This window comes from Dermacentor albipictus, chromosome 2 (genome assembly GCF_038994185.2).
Source record: "Dermacentor albipictus isolate Rhodes 1998 colony chromosome 2, USDA_Dalb.pri_finalv2, whole genome shotgun sequence".
In the NCBI taxonomy this organism is placed as follows: domain Eukaryota; kingdom Metazoa; phylum Arthropoda; class Arachnida; order Ixodida; family Ixodidae; genus Dermacentor; species Dermacentor albipictus.
In genome coordinates, this window is record NC_091822.1 from 167939426 (window position 1) to 167961166 (window position 21741).

Consider the following 21741-nt stretch of genomic DNA (forward strand, 5'->3'; position numbering starts at 1 on the left):
TTTCTAAGCCTTGAACTACCATGTAATAACAATGCATCAAATTTCTCATTCTTATAGGTTTGTTTCCTTTTTTTTCATTGTTATTATTCATGAATAAACAGTACATATACACCAACGCGAAATATTTTTTCCTCACTTTACAGTCACCCCAGAAAAATTACAGTAAATTTTTTTGAAATAAGTCCCTCTGAAGAATTTAAATCTGCAATAAAAAAAATTGACCCTGAAAAGGTTAAGTATCCTTTAAGTATCCTTTAAGTACAGTTTAAGTATCCAAGTATGCAGGATACCTGTGGACCAATTTTGTCTATATGAAGCTTTCAGGACAGAGTTGGCGTTGAAGATATACACTGATGTACAGTATTTGTAGCATGTTTCACAGGATATGCAAGAGTTATTAAGCGAGTAGTTTAATACAGAACATGTGGCTGGCGGGTGAAAATCACTTGATGCGACGAACAGTGGTCTAGCAAAGAATGTCCAATGTATCCAATATTTCAACAATGGGACTTGTCCATGTCAGGACAAGAACACTGTTGCCTTGATGATGAGGAGTCCGCTTGTCAAAGCAATGGCTCCAGCCACAGATACCTTGTTTTTCTGATGATGAAAATGAGCCTCCTTATCGAAGCACTGACCTGAGACACACCTTGTTAAACCAGTGTTGAAAACAAACCTCAAAGATGACAATGACATCAAGAGGAAGAAGAATAATGGGAACCAAGAGGGTTCGATTTTTTTGTTTGTTACAACCCCACGAAGCCAAGAGGCAATTAAGCCAGGGAAAGGATAGGGGAAATTAGGTGTTATTTTTAACTGAAATGTAGAAATAAAAAAAAAGTAAAAGACAACTTGCTGCAGTCGAATTCACACGTTCGTCATTACGCATGCAATACCTTTGGTGTTGCTAGCACAGAAGAGCATGGCCTTCCAGACTTTAGGTGCAGTATGGGCACCATCTATTTGTGTATGTGTTCTATATCTAGCCCTGGAAGTGGCACAGTCATCTTGCGTTATTTCAACCCCGACAGGGACCAACAAAATTGATCAAGTTATGCAGTGGGTCAAATTAAACAACATCCAGATGAAACACCGAAACGCACCATTGATTCATTTGGCAGCATTTGTTCAGTTCTAACACACCCCCAAATCAAATGCGGGCCTACTTTCTATCTGTTCGAAGTATAAAACTAACATATAAATGACATTAAGGCCCCTAAAAAAAGTTGAGATCTAATGCGCACCAGATCTTTTAGGGAAAAAAATAGGCAAGGGTCTAATACTACATTTGTGCGATTATAACGTGCACCTTTTTTTAATAGAAGGTGCGTTCAAATTTGCACAAGCATTACAATCGTAACCAATTCTACTCAAAATCAAAAACGAAACCAATTCTTACTAAAAGAAACCTTAATGCAAGCTGGCGAGCAACAATGCCATCGAATGGCTCGTCTGAAGAAAGCGACGCTCAGACACATCATAAGGTGGGCTTAGGGTGCGTGCAAGGCCGTCCCGCAGACTATGGTTTCGCAAGCCTTCAACAAGTGTGGCATTTGTAATGCATTAAACGGTACAGAAGACGACTTTCTGTGGTCAGTAGACAGTGAAAAGGAGGCGTCATCGGACTCCAATAGCGACTAGCCGCTAAGGTTCAGCTGTGCGCAAGTCTGGTTGCCTTTGTGTATTCCACAAAATCGTTACAACACGGTACACGTCGACTCAGGTTTCGTTACTTGATGCCCACATTAGAATTGGCACCAAGTTACTTTTTTTGATATTTGGGCGGTAGAATAACTGCATGTTACAATTGGTGGCACGGTAGAATGGTCCAAATACAAGATATGTTGCGCAACGACAGCTAGTTTTCTTAAGTCAGCTTCGCTGCAATACAGCTGTGTTATGCGGTAAAGCACACAAATGCCACGAACAAGGTTTTGGTTTCGAATTCGACTGCACTGCGCAGGCAATTTCCAGACCAATTTTCTTGAAAACAAAAAAAAAACTGGCAAAGAAGGTGCACACTATAATTGGATAATTAACCCTTTCGCTGTCACGGACGTACCGGTACGTCATCGCGCTTCCCCCCCAAAAGTGTCACTGACGTACCGGTACGTTCTCTATCGTGCGTTCAAAATTTCGCGCCAGAGCGCAAAGCTGGCGCTCCTGGATTGGCCACGCAACCTGTTGACTCTTTCTACAAGTTCGTATATTCGCCCCGACCTGTGTTACTCCATGTATTGAAGAGTACGGCGCGACGGCCACTCCCCACTTTCTCTTTGCTGAGTGGCACGGTGGCTCCGTGTTCGCTGTATCATGCGTCGCGCGCGTGCGGTTATGGGTTCAAGGGTTGCTCTGCCATCTCCGCTGGTTTGAAGGTTTTTATTTTTCTTCTGTTGGTGTGCCTGCTACGGCGCGTCAAGTTCAGGCGCACGTGCCGTTGCCTCTCCGAAAAGGGTTACTCGTTGCTGCTTTCGCTCTCTCGCCGCACCCTCGCTTTCGACTTGCAGCAGTAAACGTAAAGCCCTTCGAACTTTGTTTAGCCTTTTTCCATCTCTCTCTGTCATCTTGATCACGCAACGTCCCATTTATCTCCGTTGTGCGGGCGACTAAAAGCGCATCCTCCCTGCGCGCGGTTACTTTCGGATGGCTCAGCGCGCGGGACCTTCGTCTGCTCATTGGAGCGGTCGCTCAATTCCGATTCAGAATACGAGCCGAGCTCGGATTCGGACTCGGACAGAGTCGCATGCGAGGAAGAGGGTTCCGCATCGTCAGATTCGGATGTTGAAGGGATTTTATAGTCAGGCTGATGATGATGATGATGTTTACTAACAACAGCTGCAGAACACTGAAATGTGTATATTACATTGACTATGTTATTTGTATACCAATCATAATCAAAAATAAATTGCTATGTTCATTCCCTGTTATGCTCGTTCCCTGAAACCAAGCCGACACTGGGGGTGCGTCACGGTCAGAAAGGTCCGACAGCGAAAGGGTTAAGGTAGTCAGACATTGTGAGCTTCCCTTATTTCTTCAAAATCTTCCTGGGGAAGGCTAAACACAGGCATTTTCGACGAGAGATCACGTGTGTGTTTAATGAATTCACTGTTACCTACACTTCAACGAGACGTGCTGCCACTAAAGGGAGCCACTAAGAGCGGCCGCTATTGGGGTTACTACCGGGGGCACTGTAGGGGTCACTATTGGGGGCACTATAGAGGTCACTATCGGGGGCATTATAGGGGTCATGCAAGTGTATGCTGGGTGGTCAAGTTAAATTATACAGCGAAGGACAATTTCTGGATGGAAATAACTAAAGTTTCAGCCCATAGAGATGCACGGGTGCCAACAGGGACCTTCGGTCGGGATCGAATTAACCCGCGTCAAATTAACAGAAGTCTACTGTATCACAAGGGGTCAAGAGAAGTGTTGCATATCATGCAGCGTGTAGGTGATGCATGCTGAAAGGGCTAAACCTGCAATAAGCTGACAATCTTCTCCCTGCTCTTCCCAAGGCCTTACCCGCCGCAATAACAGAGCCCGGTTCATTACTACGAAGGTTCGTGCTCACCTGAATGCCACCGAAAAGGATCAGCTCCCCACGCCCAAGCACCAGCGAGTACAGGATCACTTCTTCAACCATGGAAGCAGTGCTGGTTGCAGCTGCTTGCGGCTGCAGTGGCAGCCACGATGCCTTGCCTTCCTGAGCCACCTGACCGACATCCAGCACGTACAGCCGCATGGGGCACACAGGCACGGTTGGCCGCCTCCGTGCTGGGACAGACGATGCCCTGTAAAAAAGCAATCATTGGGTCTGTGTACATTAAAACAATCACAGAGAGAAGAGCAAGCTGGGAGGCACAGCTGCCAGTTCTAGAAAGAAAAATACATAGAAAAAAGGATAACTGAAGAACAGGATATATAAAATATATAAAGGGGAAGAGGAGAATGATTGAAGTGAGAGAATAAAAGAAAAAGGGTGGCTATAAAGTAAAGAAAATGGAAGTGGACACACTGAAGAAGACATGCGCCTGCCTCACACACAAGAGCATGCCACTCAATGCACAGGTGACGGTTCATAAAAACTTGTGCACGATCAGTCCACATCAGTGTGTTAAGACTACAATCAAAAAGCAAAAAAGCGAGGATCTACGCGGCGAGATGTTTGAGAACAACTGGTCTAAGCACTTAACTAGCCAATGGATATCAAAAAGAGGCAGAGCATCATGCTCTGAATTCACTTCTTTTGTCTACACAAATTACACCACTTTGGGCAAGGCTGTATGTGCAGTGTTATTCAAAACAGTGTAGCTAAAAGTGCCCATGTACCAAACAATGCAGCCGTCAGGTGCAACTGTTATGCACTTTACAAACTAGCAACACATTTGTAAACCAAAGGGGTGCTTTGAGACAAATGTATACAGTTAAATCTCAATATAACGAACTTCAATATAAGAAAATTATTGATATAACAAAGCAATTACCTTTTCATAACCTCTTGTCCATAGAACATTTAGAACCCTCAATACAGAACCCATTTCATGCATTTAGAACCCTCAATACAGTCAAACCCGGCTATATCAAACCCATTTACATCGAATTATCCTGCATATCGAACGATTTTCGAACACGGTATAGTTACTATGAGTATATATAACAAAAATTACGCTTACACCGAACAAAAATAGCAGCGACGCCCGATATATCGAACATCAAGTGGCGCAAAAGTGCCCCCAGAAGTTTACTCTACCTCGCAGCGGTGGGGAAACCCGCCAGCACATCGCAAAAATGGTTTAGCCCCGCCAGCGCAGCTACATCCACCCGCTCTCCCTACCGTGACCGCATCTCATCGGTCAAGTCGGTGACACCCCCCCTGCAAAAATGATCCTGGCCCGCCCACAGCACTTGCTCAGACAAGCAATCAGAGGCTCTTGTGCCCTCGTCATGCGAGGTAGTGCAAGCAAGTCTGAGTTGCCTCGCTGCTTTTCTCATTTGTTATTTTGCACCTTGTGGGCCTTCTCCCACAGTGTTGCCATGATGGCTAGCGCGAAGCACAATGAATTTGCCTTTCGCCATGAAGTTTGAAATCATAAATCAAGTCGAACGCAGTAAGAAATCGGATGTTGCCATAGCGTACAAGATTCTGAGGTGCACTCTCAGCACTATCTTGAAAAATAAGGGGGAGATTAGGGACAAAGCGGACAAACGACATGGTGCCCGTGGCGCTCGACGCACACGCACAGCCATGATGTCGAGGCAGCCGTGTACAAGTAGTTCATCTGAAACTGCTTCAGACGTGCCAGTTTCTGCGTGCCCGGTGATGACTCTGAAAATGCTTGCGAGTGTGACAAAGCCACTGCCGGTGCCACCGAAGTTTGGAGCGAGCTGTCACAATTTCCGGAAGCCATTAACGGATCAACAGTCGACGAGTTCGTGGGTGCGGTTGGTGGTGTCGTGACCACGGGAGAGCTTTGAAAACAAAGACTACATTGCCAACATCGTACCAAACACAAGTGAAAGCACGCACAATGAGGAATGTAACGACGATCCTTTGCCCACATCTTCCGTGGTAATTGGTGCACTCGCACTAGTCCAGTGCTCTGTGCGAACGTGGAAGGTTGCAGCTTCAGCCGCTCCAACTCCTTAGACAATGTGGAGACAAAGTGTGTGCTGTCACAGGCAGCGAAGTTACCGAAGCGGAAGAAGATACAAGACTATTTAATGCCAAACTAAGCTAGTTTCATCAACAAAGTGCTTTTATACATAGTATGTGCTTTTATGACGTCCAATTCTTCAGCATGCTTATATCGAATTATGCCCTATATCAAATTGATAGGCGTTTTTTAGCGAGTTTGATGTAATCAGGTTCAACTCTATAACAAAGAGTGTGTGTATGAGATTTCAGAATAATTAAATTTCGCTTGCGCCACAAAGGAATCCCAAGACAATAAATGGAAACTTCACGGACACAGATGATCAAATGATTGAATTACTAGCACCTGCCTGCAAACACACTTTATAAATCGCGCGCAACTCAACAAGAGTGACCGGCGAAGTGGAGCCGCATCATGTTCCATATAAATTCCAAGTGCAATAAGATCCTATAGCATCCCACACACTTTGTGCTTTAGGTATGAGTGAAAGTGTGCGAGGGTGAGTCAAGAAAGGTGGTGGCTTCACGAGTGCTGCCTTCTCGTGCGAGCAGAGGGAAAGAAGGGGAAGAGAGTGAGTTCACGGTAACGCAACCAAGTGCGTGCAAGGGGCAGGGAAAGGGTAAATTGGCATGCTCATGATTTCTGGCGAGCGTCTCGACCGTGGCTGCGCACGGCTGTAATTGCAGCTGAGCACATACGCAGCCACGCATGCTGCTTTAGAGGTAATATGCCGCGTGAGGTAAGAGTGGGTATGCCGTATTGTGGGCATGCCATTTAGTATTGGAGGTTGCGTAATCTCAAGTACGGTGACTCGTTGGAGCGAGACGCAGACAAAGAATTTGCTCCCTACTGCTGGCGACACTATCAGCCATAAGGGCGGAGTGCACACAAAGGCGTGGCTGGCTTCATTTAACTCATACCGCCGATGCGAAGATATTGTCAACGTACGTAGCGTGAAACTGTATCATTCGTCACCAACTCCCAAATTTATCAAAATGAATTGCTTTCTCATTCAAATTTGCTTTTCTCAATTGCCCAATAATTCGGAAAATTCTGCAGCCCCTTTTCATGTAAGAAAAATCTTATTTGCATAAAATGTCGAATTTCAATACAACATAATTTCAATACAGTGAAACCTCGTTAAACTGTAGTTGGCTGAAGCTTGGAAAAAGTATGTGCGAAACGGTAGTACTGTTTAACCGAAATAGCATTAGATCGACCACTTATCTGTCAAAAACGGAACTCGGAGAGGGTGCGATGAAAGGGGAAAAAAACAGGCAGCATATATCCACTTCACGCCACAAGGGTTATTTTTTTTTGATGGCGCGGCGGCCTAGCAGCGACAGCGGCCTCAAACTTAGTGACGCTGCGAGGCAGCTTTTCAGCCAGCCCCCTCTTCTCGGCAAACACACGCATGACAGAGAGAGAGAAAGAAACAACTTTACTGGTCCATTATGAAATGGAACACGTTAAGCGTCTGATGGGATGGCTCCCTCTTCACGGGCTCCATATGCTTCCAGGGCCACCTAGCTGCTGTTCTTGCAGGGAGCTGGTCTTGCAGGGCGGGGCTGGACAGCATGATCTCCCATCGCTCGTAGAGGGTGGGGATAGCAGGGGGCTTAGTTATGGGTATAGGTGGGGGGTGGCCTATGGAAAAATTGCACTCTCCTATGACGCGCCGAAGGGTGCCTAGTGCATTGCAGTGAGGACATGTGTTCTTGTATCTTTCTGGGTATATCTTGTTCATGGCAGTTTCCTCGTTGGCGTTACGTATTTTCCATGCACGCGTGTGGTAGCGCTGCAGAAGTTGCGGGGCGCCTTTTTCATTGCGGGGTGCTGTTCTCGTCGCGACGATTGCATTCATGAGGCTGATGTAACGCGCAGCTTCTGCCACTGTCGGGCCTGAATCGCCCGTGCTGGCGCTTTCCGTGTCATCCTCATCACTGTTGCTAGCCGACACTTCGGCAACAACAGAGGCAACGATGGCGAAAAGTCAAACCTCGCAGCCGACATCTCTTCACTGTTGCAGCAGTGCTGCCAAGCAACTTCTTCGCATTCCAATTGCCACACACTGTAGTCAACAGCAGATCCCTGTTGCGTGCCAGCGCAACTTCTTCCTGTCACGTTCGATAGCACGAACAACGTCCAATTTTTCTTCTATGCTGAGCATCTGGCGTCTTTTTTATCCGAGCTTTGGCATGACGCGAGTCCTCGCTCGTGCGACACCACAATGCTCTCTGGCACGCCACTGAAATGATGTTGACATTGATGTGGCTTCACGCGCAAGCGCACAGGGCGCTTGGAAGCCATTGTTCCGATCTCTGAGGCTAGTTGTTCTGCCGGGCCTCCCGATGGAGACAACGCACCGCCGTGTTTGCGTGACGAAAGGTGGAAACACTACCTGCTAACCGATACATACGCAATAAGCTGGTACTGGTACTGTATAAAGAAGCAAATTTCTCATTTTACCAACTTCATTATATCGAGATTTACCTGTACCAAAATTTAACCTTAAGGTGTAAATTTTGCTTACACACTAAGTTACACCATATGAGCTGCAGGCAAAATTTACACCATAGCGTTCAATGTGGTATACAACTGGCATTTAAGCATCCCTTTTGGTTTATGATTGCACAGTTAGTCTGTAGAATGCACCAGCAGTAGCAGCAAACATGACTGAATTGTTTCACAAATGAGCACATATATAAGTAAAGGTATTTTGGTGATGCATGTGCACAAGTGATAAAAGTTATGTAAGCTGCAACAAATGATGCATAGCTTTCTGAGCAATATTCAAATGTGCACACGCATTATGATTTTAAATTAGTTTAACATTTCTTAATTTCTATAGAGTGGCCAATCAGCAGGCAATGAGAACTAGATGTACTCACCCTCCTGCTCTAAGGGCCTTGAGCCTCTGCTCCATACGGTCGAGTAACTCCAGCTGCCTCTGCCGATTGTGCCGGGCATTGGGGCGTACCGATGGGCGGGCACTGCCAACTGTGGATATAGCCGTCTTCTTTGAGGACAACCTCCTTGCCATATCATCACTCGTTTCATCCTCTTCATCGCAACTGGAACTGCTGGCTGTAGATGAGCCTGTGTGCAAGAATCATTTACAAATGCTTTTACATTGACAAATGCAGGATATGGTTACATTGCAAACCAGTTAGGAAAAAGACACGGAGGCAGAAAAAACTTGAACATAGAGGCTGCTTTAAGAGCGTCACTCCAACCTACTATAGTATGTTTCCACTAATTAAACCTCATCATGATGCATAAAATCAGTTATCCAAGGTTAGATAGATGTGACAAGCTCAGAATTTGCAACTAAATAAATTTTCATTCACTTGAAAAGTCTTGTAATGGTGGTCATTAGTTTCACTTGAAAGCCCTTATCGTATTTACTCACATAATGATAGTGCCCGGAACGAGCTTCCAAAAGTGAAGCCAAAACGACCGTAACGCCATAGGGGGCGCTGCGATCGGTAGCACTCACGCGGTGTGGTGCAGAGGTAGAATGTCTGCTTCCCACGCAAAAGACCGGGGTTCAAATATCAGCAAGGGGTAGTGCATTTATCTTTTATTTAATACTTCGCGCATTGATGTTTACATTATTTTTACTGCTGCTCAATACTTGCTTCCGTTGCTATGTAATGCAAGAAACAGTGAACCACAACATGGAGGAATAACAACAAAATTAAATTTTTTAACATCGAACAATCATTTTTGCAGCGCCACTTCACGGGAATGAGCAAAACTATCCGAACCAAAGCATGGCCTCCAAGACCTGTACGCATACACAAGCCTGCCGATGCCAGCTCGACAGGCTCCGCTTGCTTCGCTGGCTGTGCTTTCCAAAGCCATCGACGCAAAAGGGAAACGGGCTGTAGAAGCTGGCGTTCGGTGACCGCGACAGTAGACACCAAAACTAAAATGGCTGCTGACGGAGCAAGCTGAATGCGCCGAATGCGACTTTTTTTTCTTGTCGTGAGTACATTACACGCATTGAAACAGTTTCTTCCATATCAGTAATGAGTAATATCATTAATATTGGCAAGTGTGCGACAATAACACATCTACGTCCACTTTGAGGGGACAGAAACAGAGATGCTGCGGAAACTGCGGCATTTGTCTTCACTACTATCCTAATATGGCATGCTTCCGATAAGGGTGTCGTTGTTGGCCAAAACCATTATGAGGCCTACGAGTAATAAAGCCAAGGCAAGTTTGGTTGTAGCTTCTTTTTTTTCATGGAAGTGCGGACAGTGATGAAAGGAATGAAATGGGACATCTGCTTAAGAATGTTTGGTGCGTGCAGACCGCTTGGTATGTCTTCAAGAGTCATTCACGTAGCATTTGACAGCATTCGACAAATGGTAAGCGTGATCATCGTTAGCTAGACTTGGCACACGACATACTATCGCTGCGACAAGTTCGGGGTGCGACCATTAGATGGGAAAGAAATAAAATCGAATTTTGACAACAAAATTCAGGGATGCAATCATTATGCGAGTAAATATGGTACTTCATAGACAGTTTTGAAGCACCAGATTCACAGGGTTGGCATTGTTACATGCAAAGATTTTTTCCCCAGATCAATAGCTCAGTCCACTATCTGACAGACACTGTCAACAGAATGAACATGTTACTGTTGCTTAAAGTTGGGCAAGTTGGTTCAAGACAGTATGAAACATTGTTACAATGCTAAAAAAGTCGAAACACAAACATGCAATGGCACAGGACAAGCAATGGACATCAATAGTTGTAACCATGTTTCAGGATGAAAGAGGTCAGAGCACACACGTTTCTGCCCACAAGAAAAGCCAACTCACAAAGTCACATGTCCATTAGTGTGGACACATGTTCCAATTGCAGCTTCATTTTCATCCTACCATAAACAGCTTTCGCCGTTGTTCTGATGACTTCTCCAGTACATTCAGCACGTCAGTTTCCAATTTTAGTACAGTCAAACCTTGTTAATACGTAGTCGGCCGGGAACAACATTTAGGTATGCACTAAACAATGTGTGAATTAACCTTCGAACTCGGTAAGGCCGCGAGCGTGTTTTTCCACGACGCCGCGCTTCGCTGAGAAAGCTTGCATGACACGTCAGATAATGAAGGGCCGTCGTCCACTTCCACATCGTCGTCGTCATCATCACTTTCGCTTGAAGATGGGCGAGGTGCGACGGCGGCAACACTGTCGCTATCTGAGAATTCCACAGATGTAACAACGTCATCGTCTCGATAACGTAAACACGACACGCCACAGTAAAGACCTTTGAACCCCACAACACCACGACTGCAAACAGATTGGCGGAATGAAGAAAAAACAATTCATGCAGGAACTTCTCAGGGAGTTTTTAAGTATGCATGAGCATTGTGCCACTTACTCATCTCCACGCAACCCAGCGTCATTATCAATGTTATGAAACTTGATCCGGCCAGTACAAACAAATGACGGCGCTGTGCCAACCCGAACTGGTGCGGATGGCGGCGCAAGGTGCACTGATAACACAGGCAAAGTACTGCAGGTGGCAATGCCCGGTGCGCTGATGATGTTCCGATCATTATAAGCCATTATCGCTCATTAGCGCCTTATCCATCCGCATCAAACCATTATGAACCATGATCAAATGCGCACCGGCGGTGCCTGCGTATATGGCATGGCCAAGCGGACTGAATCTTGAAAGCGATTTGCGATGTGGACACGGAGTGCCGATTGCTGATAGCTCTGCACGCTGTGTTTTCGCCACTTTGCGTTTGCGGGCCCGCATCTCGAAAGTGATCTGCGAAAGGGGCAGGGTGCGGCTTGTGCCGAGAGCTTCGTGAGTGCTCTGTTCTCACTGCCTCGTTAGCATTGAAGTGACAGGCAGCCTAAAGGTACAGTCGCTCGCTGCTGCGGCCTTTATCTTGAAAGCGGTCATCTTACGGGACGGACAGACGGATACACATTTTTCTCGTTGGCCTACGCATCTTTTTTTTTTTAAGTGTGCTTTTGCGCGGTTACTATTTTAATTGGATTGGATTGGGTTTGACGACAACAGTGAATTTCCGCCCCTACTGGCAGCTTCTTCGCATTATAGGAAGCCAATCTCTTGTGCACTGCGGAAATGAACAGGAAAGAAGTCATAGTGGCCATGTTTTAACGTCACTATTGCTGGCGGCTGCCATCTGGGTGTTGCAACTCAAGAATCAAACGTCTGTGCACATGAGATTTTGCCAATTTTGTGTCTGTACGTGTAGAACAAGAAAGAAAATAGTATGCACTAACTTTTTGGTGGGCACTGAGCGACTACAGCTTAAAGCTGTCAGCCAATACTTGGTGTTCAATGGGGTTTGGGTAGGGGAATCTCCGCGACTACGTTTAAACCACAATTACAAATTAAGTGGGTACGTATTAACAAAGTTCCACTGCAGTGTGAACGTTTCAGTGGGTGAATGGCATTAATGAGAAACAACGAAAGGGCACTGACCAGGAAGCGCAAAATCTGATGGGCCCTGGTTTGACGTGGAGGGCTGGCTAGGTGAAGATGAGGTAGATGGTGAGGAAGACGATGAAGGCAGTGACTCAAGAGGCCTCTTCAGAACGCCCCGGGTTCCATTGACGCATGCATCCCGCTGACTATCACTCGGCTGAGGCCTGAAAACACAGAAAGACAAATGAGATAGGCAATTTCCTCAAGCAAAAGGCCCAAACGTTGCAAGAACAAGTAATAAAGATGCAATAAAACTTGGATGGTATTGTATTGGGCTCTATGTCTTTGTAAAAATCAAATGAAATCTGAAAAACATTGGTAAAGCTTTATAAACTATATGTGTTTATGATTATCCAGAAATTTCAGCATATCTAGACATAGGTACATGCACAAGAGTCCAGACAATCCCTTGTAGCTGTAGCTCTTTCACAATGCTCCCTAAACGGTTAAATTTGCAAGAGCACAACACCTTAGAAGGGCAGCATTGACACCCCATGCCTTTAGTCAAGAAGACAGTAGAAATCACTCGCCACAACTTTGACAGTCATGCACGACTTGTTTGGCTATTACTGCAGACAGTGTCAGTCTTTTTTGCTCTGCCATTACATTCATGATGAACAATGAGAAAGCTGACTTAGCTATGCAGCCAGTAAAATTACTTATACATTATAGCAAAATTTCATAGGAAGGTGATGGAAAATGACTGGAAATCTTTAGGAACTGTCGCGTACAGCAACAGAAACTCTGATACATAAGGGTGGTGATGTGGGCTTGGTAGCATATCTTGGTTAAAGCTGGTCGAGCAGAGGGAGACATGAGAGCAAATGAAGGCACATGGACACATAGGCGCTTGTGCGTCTAATGCGCTTTCTTTTGTCCTCATGTTTGCCTGTGCTCAAACACCTTCAGTCTGACACCCAGTTGCCAAACAATTTTTCAGACCCACTTGATCATCGTGAATTTTCTGAAGTGGTAGCACATAACCTGCAGAAGCAATCTAAGACATAACTGGAATTTCAAATGTCATCCAATGCTTTGTTCAATGCTTAACAGTGAAGAGTCACCTTTAATGTACTTAGCATTGATCATGTTCAGTTTTTGTCCTTCCCAGAGTACTTGTTGCCTTCTATAAAAGAGCAGCATAGTCATCAAACCTCACAAAACCACGGTGCCCAAGGCAGTCATAAAGCAGTACTGGCACTAAAGAAGTGACGTTCACAGTCGTCCATGGTCTAGAATGAGAATCTGCTGAAAGTTCAGCAGATCTTACAGAATATTTTTGCTTGTGATTTTGCAGAGCACATGCCAATTCCCACCTTGAGAAACTTTACCAGCCTGTCCAGCCATGGTAGCTAAGTGGTAGAGCATTGTATGCGTAAATCGGAAGATTTGGGCTCACCTCCCACCAATGGCAAGCTATTTATCCACTTTCGATCCCACTCTCCTTATTAGTTCTACATTTCAATTTAAGAAAACTTAATTTCCCCAATGCTTTTCTTGACTTCACATGGTTGTACCACAAGAAATCGAGCCCCTCGGCTTCCCGCGTTGAACTGAAGTGGTCCAAACATCTTATACAATAAGCATTTTAGCTCAAATTTTAGTTACACTGACAGAATGAACCTCTTTACAGCTATAAATAAGCAAAAAGAAATAAATTCCGGCAGAGCACACCTCACGATGAATGTCAACGTTAACGTGATTAGCATTGAAGCAATGTAGCAAATACAGCTTATTGCCACAACTGAAAAGCGTCATGTTTAAGGCATGTATGCTGCCGGGTTCCTCTCATGTTTTCCAATGAACACACTATGTCATCTAGTGGTGCTGCTGCGAAGTCCATGCACAAAGCCTATATTTTCAGACAAGGCTGTTTTAATATATATGTTGCCTGTTTCATTCCGCACAACTCTCTCCCCCCCCCCCCCTTTTTTTTTTAAATAAAGCATGGCGCATATACAGCTACACATACCCAATGGCCCAAGTTCGTCCAAAGGTTGGTTTTCGAACCATGTTCCCTCAGCACAGCATCCCAATGCTGCACCATGACCACTGACTCAAGTTTGCAACAAAACGGTCAGAGACACAAGCAGGTAGATAACACCCTAAAAATATGTTTCCAAAGAATGCTAATCGCATTAATAAAGTCCAATTCAAGGTTCTCCTACCTGGCTGGCTGTTCAGGGCTTGGAGGCACCCACACGCGATGTGTCGGCCGCACTCGCATCATTCCGGCTGGATGCAACCCAGAGGGCGTGGCATACGCTCGCTGTGATTTGCTCAGCACCACCACCCTATCACCGACCTGCAACGAAAGAGGCAGTCAAAATGGCAAGAACAATGCATCAATGAACCCTGCAACCCTTCTTTTTTTTTTGAGCATTACAAATAAGCTGGCTTAGATGACAGACAATACTGTCCCATTCTCGACAAGTGCTGCCAGCACAAAATTAAATGTGACACAAAGTGAAGACGCAGACACCGCAAACACTGGAAAGAACTGTAAATAATGATGTTAAACAGGATATAGTAGGTGACAACCTAAATATAAAGGGCTATGGGTACCCTGTACAACTCAAACTCAATTTGCATAGATGCACCATCCAATTAGGTTCGCTTATTACTGCAACATGAAGTGGTTTTCAATGCTTAAAGCGCATTTTTTTCAATGAACAGATCAGTCTTTGTGTCATTGGTTTTAGGATGGAACCTCGACGCCTTGGCAAACTTATGGCTGATCCTTATCTCAGCTGTCGGCCAAAGGTAATATTTTATCTTGACGGAACGAGCAAATTCTCTTATTAGCCTACCACTTACATTAACAGAGCAAAGTCATTAAGCCGTGAGTGCACTCCAGCTGGCTCGGTTCTCTTTCAGAAGTGAATGGAATGTGCACTGTGTCTTTACTGGCAGAACGTGTTCTTATGCTTGAGTTGTCCCTGACTGTAGTGGTTTACTGAACTTGCTACCATTCATGTTCCATTCATTCATTCATGTTACATGCTCAAAAATATAACAGGACAAAGAGGCGCATTTTTTCTTTATGTTTACAGAAAAGATTTTTAATGAGCATGAAATGAAGGCAACGGCAAGGTTAGAAACCCATAGACAAGACAAATGCTCACTTCCATTTGCTTACGAATTTGTTTCTAACCATGCCATCATCTTGATTTTGTGCTCATTAATCTTTTCTATGAATATGAACTCTCGTTAACATTTTCTATAAACATAAACCAACAAGCCCAGCAAGAGGCAATCTTATGTTAACTTCCTGTCCTGTTTAATTTTGTGCTGTGCGCTTCTTCCTGATCTTGCACTTGTGGTGTGTGCATCTTCTTTTTGTATCCAATTTATTTTCTGGTGAGAACATGAGTGAAGGAGGCAGTAAACCTGTGTAACAGCGTTACTTACAGCACTGTCGCAAATAGGTCAACCTAACATTATCCCTGCACTCGCAGCAGGAAAGCCTACAATTTCAACCAAAAGACTACTTGCCCTTCCGTTTAGCTTCCCGAAGTCCCTGCCACTTTTCGTGTACATTCCTGCACTCTTTTAAACACGATGGTCATTGGCTCGATTTCATTTGATGTTACCATTCAAGCGACGTAGAGAAACAGTCACTAGGCATCTAGGATTGCTGCACGTTCCTGACCTTGCACGCAGGATGGAATGAGAGCTGCGGCGCCGCGTGCTCCTTGTTTGTCACCGTCACTTCCTTCCAGCTCCATGGCGTTTCAGGGTTGTCAAAAATTTCCAACAGCCAGACATCATTCAAAAGCTGCGAGTGGGAAAGATGCGAAGCAAGAAAAGTTATGTGTGCAATCCAAATAAATCCCAATGCAGCAACAAACGATGCGTGGAAATGAAAGTTACTTTGGGCTATAACACATACGTATACACTAGCACATCAAAAATACAGGCTGGTAAACATAGCAGTATTTTTTTTTTCTAGAGCAACCATGAGAAGAAAGGCACCATGCGCAACATAAGACAGTATCTACACTTATTTTGTTTATTTTGATTTATTTATTATGTACTTACTGAGCAACATTCTGGCAGTTCAATTCGAAAACCTGGTTCCGCAATAGATTTTCATGCAAAACAAACGCCCCAAGTTATTGTTTCAGGTAATAATGCCCACAAGTAACCATCACTCATCACCATCGAAAGTATCGTATCCCAAACCATCAAAAGCAAGTACCACGAGTGGACTACTTCAGGAAAACAATGTGCTCATATGCAATGAATAGCAACACATTATTTTTTTCAAAACAATGAGCCCATCACAAGCACAGCATCGCATACATACCATGTTAGGGCCACCACAGCCTCCAACAACAAGAATGTGTTTTTCATCCAAGGGAATCTGGAACAACAAATTCCAAACACCAATTACATTTACAGGTGCAAAGCTCTTTGCTTCCGTAGCCTCTACTATGGTACAGAACAACCAAGCTTTAAATAAAAGAGCAATTCTTTTACAAGCCATTAATTATACACAAAGAAAGGCTGAAAGTTTCCGAGACAAAGGCCTTTCCTAACAATCTTCATTTACCCTTGACTTGTGTCAGTCTACTTCATCTTATGCCTGCACATTTCTGGACTATCACGCTTCAGGTGGTGAAATATAAGTGGAAGTTTAGTAACACATACAGAACATGTATTACTGGTGCCAAGAACAGAACATGGCACCCATTAAAACAAAGCAGAAACACAAGGCATTCCAAGAAAACTAGAATGAGAGCTCTGGAAATCTGAAACACATTTATACAGCTTGCCACAAAAACATGCCGTGTGGCTCCTTTCTGTTGTCAACAGCTAAGGGCATCTGAACCAAACATGCGGTCACAAGCTTGCAACACTGCGACAATCACTTCTGCTAAGTCCGTAGTCACTATGTTTATTTGAAGGCCTCACACTCACTCCTTCTTATCACCAACAATGCAACTCAATAAACTTCAACAGCCAACACAGAAGCCATAATTTCATATCAACAGCTGTGAGTGGACATGAAACCTTAAACACTTTAGAGTACATGCTTCTAACAAATGTGGGATTCATTTAAAAAAAAAAGGAAAAAAAATTTTTTCAATTAAAAAAAAAAGGAACAACACTAACTTGTGAATGGCCATAACGTGGCCAGGGCTTTGGTGTAGTTGTCCTCTGCTTGCTCCACACATAACTCTGTAGATCAAGGACCCAGATGTCGTTGGAACTGCAAGCACATCCACAGGACAGGTCACAGCGCTTGCCCAGACATTGTCAATGCTACGATTTTCCCCATGACAAGGCAAGTGTCTGACAAGCTAACAAAGCACAGAGTTTTTAATCTGCATCACCTTCGTCCTTAAATAAAATACAGAGCAGCCTGACTGCACAACACACCTATTTAATCTTAGCCACTTGAAATAATGGGCGCTGCAATTCACAAATGCAAGCAGAAGCCGAATCAACATATGCCGACTGGCAAAAAGTACAGTGTCACTCACAAAAAAACATCCTTAAGTACTAAAAAAAAAAAAGCAGTTGCTGGCTCAACAACAGCAACAACTGGGATGACAATGGTGGCAGGACAATAATGGTACAACAAATGCTGGCAATGGAAGCACGATGACTTTCATATTGCAGAACCAGATTTAAGTTTGGCAGTAGAGACAAATAGAGTTGACTTTACTGGCAACTACTTCTGCCAAGAAAGAGTGAAGACGATAAACACGATAACTGCAACAGACGCCACAAAAGTTGGATGAAGTGCCCTTAACAGCCATTACTGTAAGACTGACATTGAAGCAAGCTACTAATTCAAGCCAGTTATCTTTACAGCCTACACTAAAAATCTCCTGTGTAGGCTGAAGACAGTAGGAGAAAAGAATGGCATCTGTATAAGCCACGACTGGAAGAACGCAACAGTGCCTTTCTGAACAAGGTTGTTTGAGCCAGCGCCCTCAGATTCTACAGTTGAAGACTCTACCAGTAAGCAATGACATTTAGCTATCCACCTCAGGCAAAGAGTGCAACATTGATATCAGAAAAATTTTCACCCCAACTTTAATATATATATATATGTATAGTATAACAAAACTGTACAAAGCTGAAAAAAACTGGGCGTACGCAAAACCTTGTTAATTCAACCCTATAATTCGGAAAACCAGATAATTAGGCCTTATCCTTTGGACACGACATGTGTATGCATTATTCAATGGCATCAAATTCTCATTCATTCGGACGTATTTAGTCGCACACAGGTTCATTCAGACAACCCTCGGAGCCCGGCGAGTGCAGAGCTCAAAAAAGCAAATGCGACCGATTGAAACAAAGTGGCTGAGTCCGCATCACCACAGTCATCAGCGGAAACCATACAAGAAGGATAGAAACGCTGAACACTTTGTGTCTATTTGTGCATACCACCTCACATGAAACTGCGATGGTCGCATGTGACTTCAAAAATGTGTAGCCGTCATCGCTGATCGCTGCAATAATGACCACAGATTCGTCTGCAGCGGTAGCGGCAAAGCGTAGTTTCGTTTTGACTCGGTGCACGAGTAGGCCGATGCCTTCAGAACTGTGCTGTCACCATACATGATCACGTCAATGGCGACCGCATTTCTTTAGCAGCGGTTGGGGTGAGCAGTAGCTCTGTTTTGACTCAGTGCAACATGCGCACAACGTCAGAAAGACTGCGGAAGCTGGGTTCTACTGCGACTTGCACACTGGCACCAAACCCGCAGCTACATCGCAATGCACGGTAATCTGTTGCCGACCAGCTCAAGAGTGAAAAAATAATTAGGATGTGCACACGGTACTGAAAAGCATGTCTACTCGGATGAACAGCTGAATTTTGTGCCATGGCCAAACAGGCTGCAACTGTGAAGGAAATTGCGAGGCCCTCATCACTGTGGGGACTAACAAGTGACGAGATGACGAGGATTGCCACTTCACTGATTTTGCATGAAGTAGAAACAAGGGTCATGAATTTATTCAGTAAATAAAGGTAGATTGACGTAGCAAGCATTTACTTATCATTTTCTTGATGCCGTCCATACTTTAAAATTCGGTTAATTCAGCAATTTTTTTTTGGACCTGTGAAATCCAAATTAGCAAGGTTTTACTGTAGTTGAGGTTGAAGGCCTCATTAGAACAGCCATTTTCCATCCTGTTTTGCCACCATGACAGTGCCAGTTCCTGCCAGGAGAGAAGGCTTTCTGTGACATTTGCTCCTCAGGCCGACTGACTGACACTAAGCTCTTCCCTTGGCATGGCGTTGAAGCCACACCCCAACCTAGAACCAGTCATGCGCTAGCCTTGCAAATCTCTGGATGCTCGTGGTCACGAGCAGTCAGTATGAGAATGTGCTCTAACTACGTAATTTTTCAATAAAACAATTCATTCAAAGCGGCTAAAGGGAAAATAGAGAGAAGGCTCTTTGTGCCAAGTGATCCTCAGAGCCAGTGGCAGACACTATACATATCAGTTGGCATGGCAACAGAACGACACCCCAATTTAAAACCAACAATTTCCAAACCGCAAGTCATAGGGTGCTCGTAGTCACCAGCTGTCACCACGAGAATGTGCTGAGCCCACACAATTTACGTGACTAAAGAAACACATCTGAAGTTCTTAAAGGGAAAATAAAGAGAAATTTTTTTTTTATGCTAGGTAGGCAGACCACATTCCTGCAATTGTGAATGGTTCATTCTTCGTGCGAGGAGAGGTTTGTCAAGTCAGAAATGATGCGGAAAACAAAGGGCACGTGACACCACTACTCCGACACTCGTGCAGTAGCTTCCTGAGATATCGGCGATTTTAAGAGCACCTCCTCGAAAATTGTTCATTTAGCAATAAAATAAAAGGTACGTTGCCTTCAAAAGGAAGCAAGCAGTCAACTTAGCATTCACTAAATGGACTCATAATTGAATAATACACAGAAATCCACAATCAGACTGCCACAGCTTGATTTGAGGTTTGATAGAAAAATTGAAAGGGACAAGTTTCGTACTCCCTCCACTAATATTCATCCTTTCTCAGTCAAATAAATTCACATGGAGGTTTAAAAAAAAAAAATCCACCAACTTGGTTAATTTCATGCCACTTTTTAATGGCATTTTATTTTCAAAGTTGAGGTTTACTCAGTAGTTGGAGAAATCACTGTTCATGAGATTTAACGAGAACTCAAAACTAAGGTGACCTTGCTTTGGACAAATCAAGAATCGGTGCACAAATGCGCCGGTCTTGGTGTATGCATAATCAGTCATTTAGTCTATATGCAGTACCACTGTAGCTCGCGTGAGCTGCACACTGTTCCTGCACTTGCCTGGAGAATGGCCCGACCGGGTTGGCGCAGTGCAGCCCGCCAAAGACCACCATGAGGTGGCCCTGCATGGTGGCTGAGTGGCCCGCCATGGAGGGACAGCCACCGACCGTGCTCACCTGGGTCCACCGGTTGGCGCTACAGTTGTACACGTGCAGGTGGCGGAAGATGCGCCATGCCTGCATGACAATGCCAATGCTCGTTGTTTTCATATGCCGCAGAGGCATGTACAAGTGCACAAAGTTACAGCCCAGAAACTACAAAGGGTCACTGAAGCCAAAACTCAGTGCCACTATGAACAGCAGTGACTAATCCCCCAACTAGTATCTTTATTTTAGTCACTATAAATGCTTAGTTGCTATGGTAACCTTACGTGTAGCTCAAAGCCAGGCTGAGAGATAACTTCCAGTTTTGACAGTGGCAGCGAACTTCTCCTTCGTTGACACTTTGCAATTTGTTTTTTCAAACTACCTTTAAACGATATATATATATATATATATATATATATATATATATATATATATATATATATATATATATATATATATATATATATATATACGTACAATGTATAGTTAAAACTTACATTGTAAATTTTAGTGTTTAACGTCTCAAAACTGCACAGCAGATTATGAGGACCATTGTAAACAAGGGCTCCAGATGAATTTTGACCATCTGGGGCTTTTTAACCTGCACCTAATGCACGGTGCACGATCGTTTCTCAATTACACCTCCGTGGGAGTGCGACCGCCATGGCTGGGATTGAACCCACAACTTTGAGCTCAATAGCGCAATGCCATGGCCACTGAGCTACCACGACAGGTTGTGTTATAGTTGGTGTGCCTGTACAGTTCACTGAAGTGTAGTAGTCACAATGCTCACAAGATGGGCAAGCATGTTCAAGGAAACCCAAATATTAAAAATAGAAATCCCGCCAAGAATGCGCATTCTCGTTGTACAATAAAAAATAGGCAGCATCAGAAAGCACTAATCGCACAGGGCACACACTTCACAGTGCCTGTAAAGAAGAACAAAGTGCAAACTGCTGAAGACAATAAATAAGATGCTTCGTGTTTGACGAGAATTACAGCACAAGCAGCAGCGTCAGTAGGGTCGGTGACACCAGGGGCGTTGGGCCACCGTGCCCCCCTGCACATTCTTGTTTCAAGCAACGAAGCCCAACCTTATCCTCGTGCCTTGCTTCGGTGTCCAGTCTGTTCTGTAGCTAACGACTCGTTATTTTGATTTCTTTTTGAAATGTCCACAGTAACGAGTGCACCACACAACTCCCAGTTCAG

General features: G+C 44.3%; 1 protein-coding gene across 1 annotated transcript in view; it reads right to left on the reverse strand.

Moving 5' to 3' along the window:
- Positions 1-21741, reverse strand: part of LOC139056295 (F-box only protein 42-like) — a 36141-nt gene that overhangs the window by 11707 nt on the left and 2693 nt on the right. The window contains exons 4-11 of the mRNA XM_070534400.1: positions 20447-20622; positions 17254-17350; positions 16445-16501; positions 15788-15913; positions 14304-14440; positions 12133-12299; positions 8546-8753; positions 3572-3791 (exon numbers count right to left, since the gene is read on the reverse strand). Coding sequence (XP_070390501.1) covers positions 3572-3791; positions 8546-8753; positions 12133-12299; positions 14304-14440; positions 15788-15913; positions 16445-16501; positions 17254-17350; positions 20447-20622 — 1188 coding nt within the window. The remainder of the gene's footprint in view (positions 1-3571; positions 3792-8545; positions 8754-12132; positions 12300-14303; positions 14441-15787; positions 15914-16444; positions 16502-17253; positions 17351-20446; positions 20623-21741) is intronic.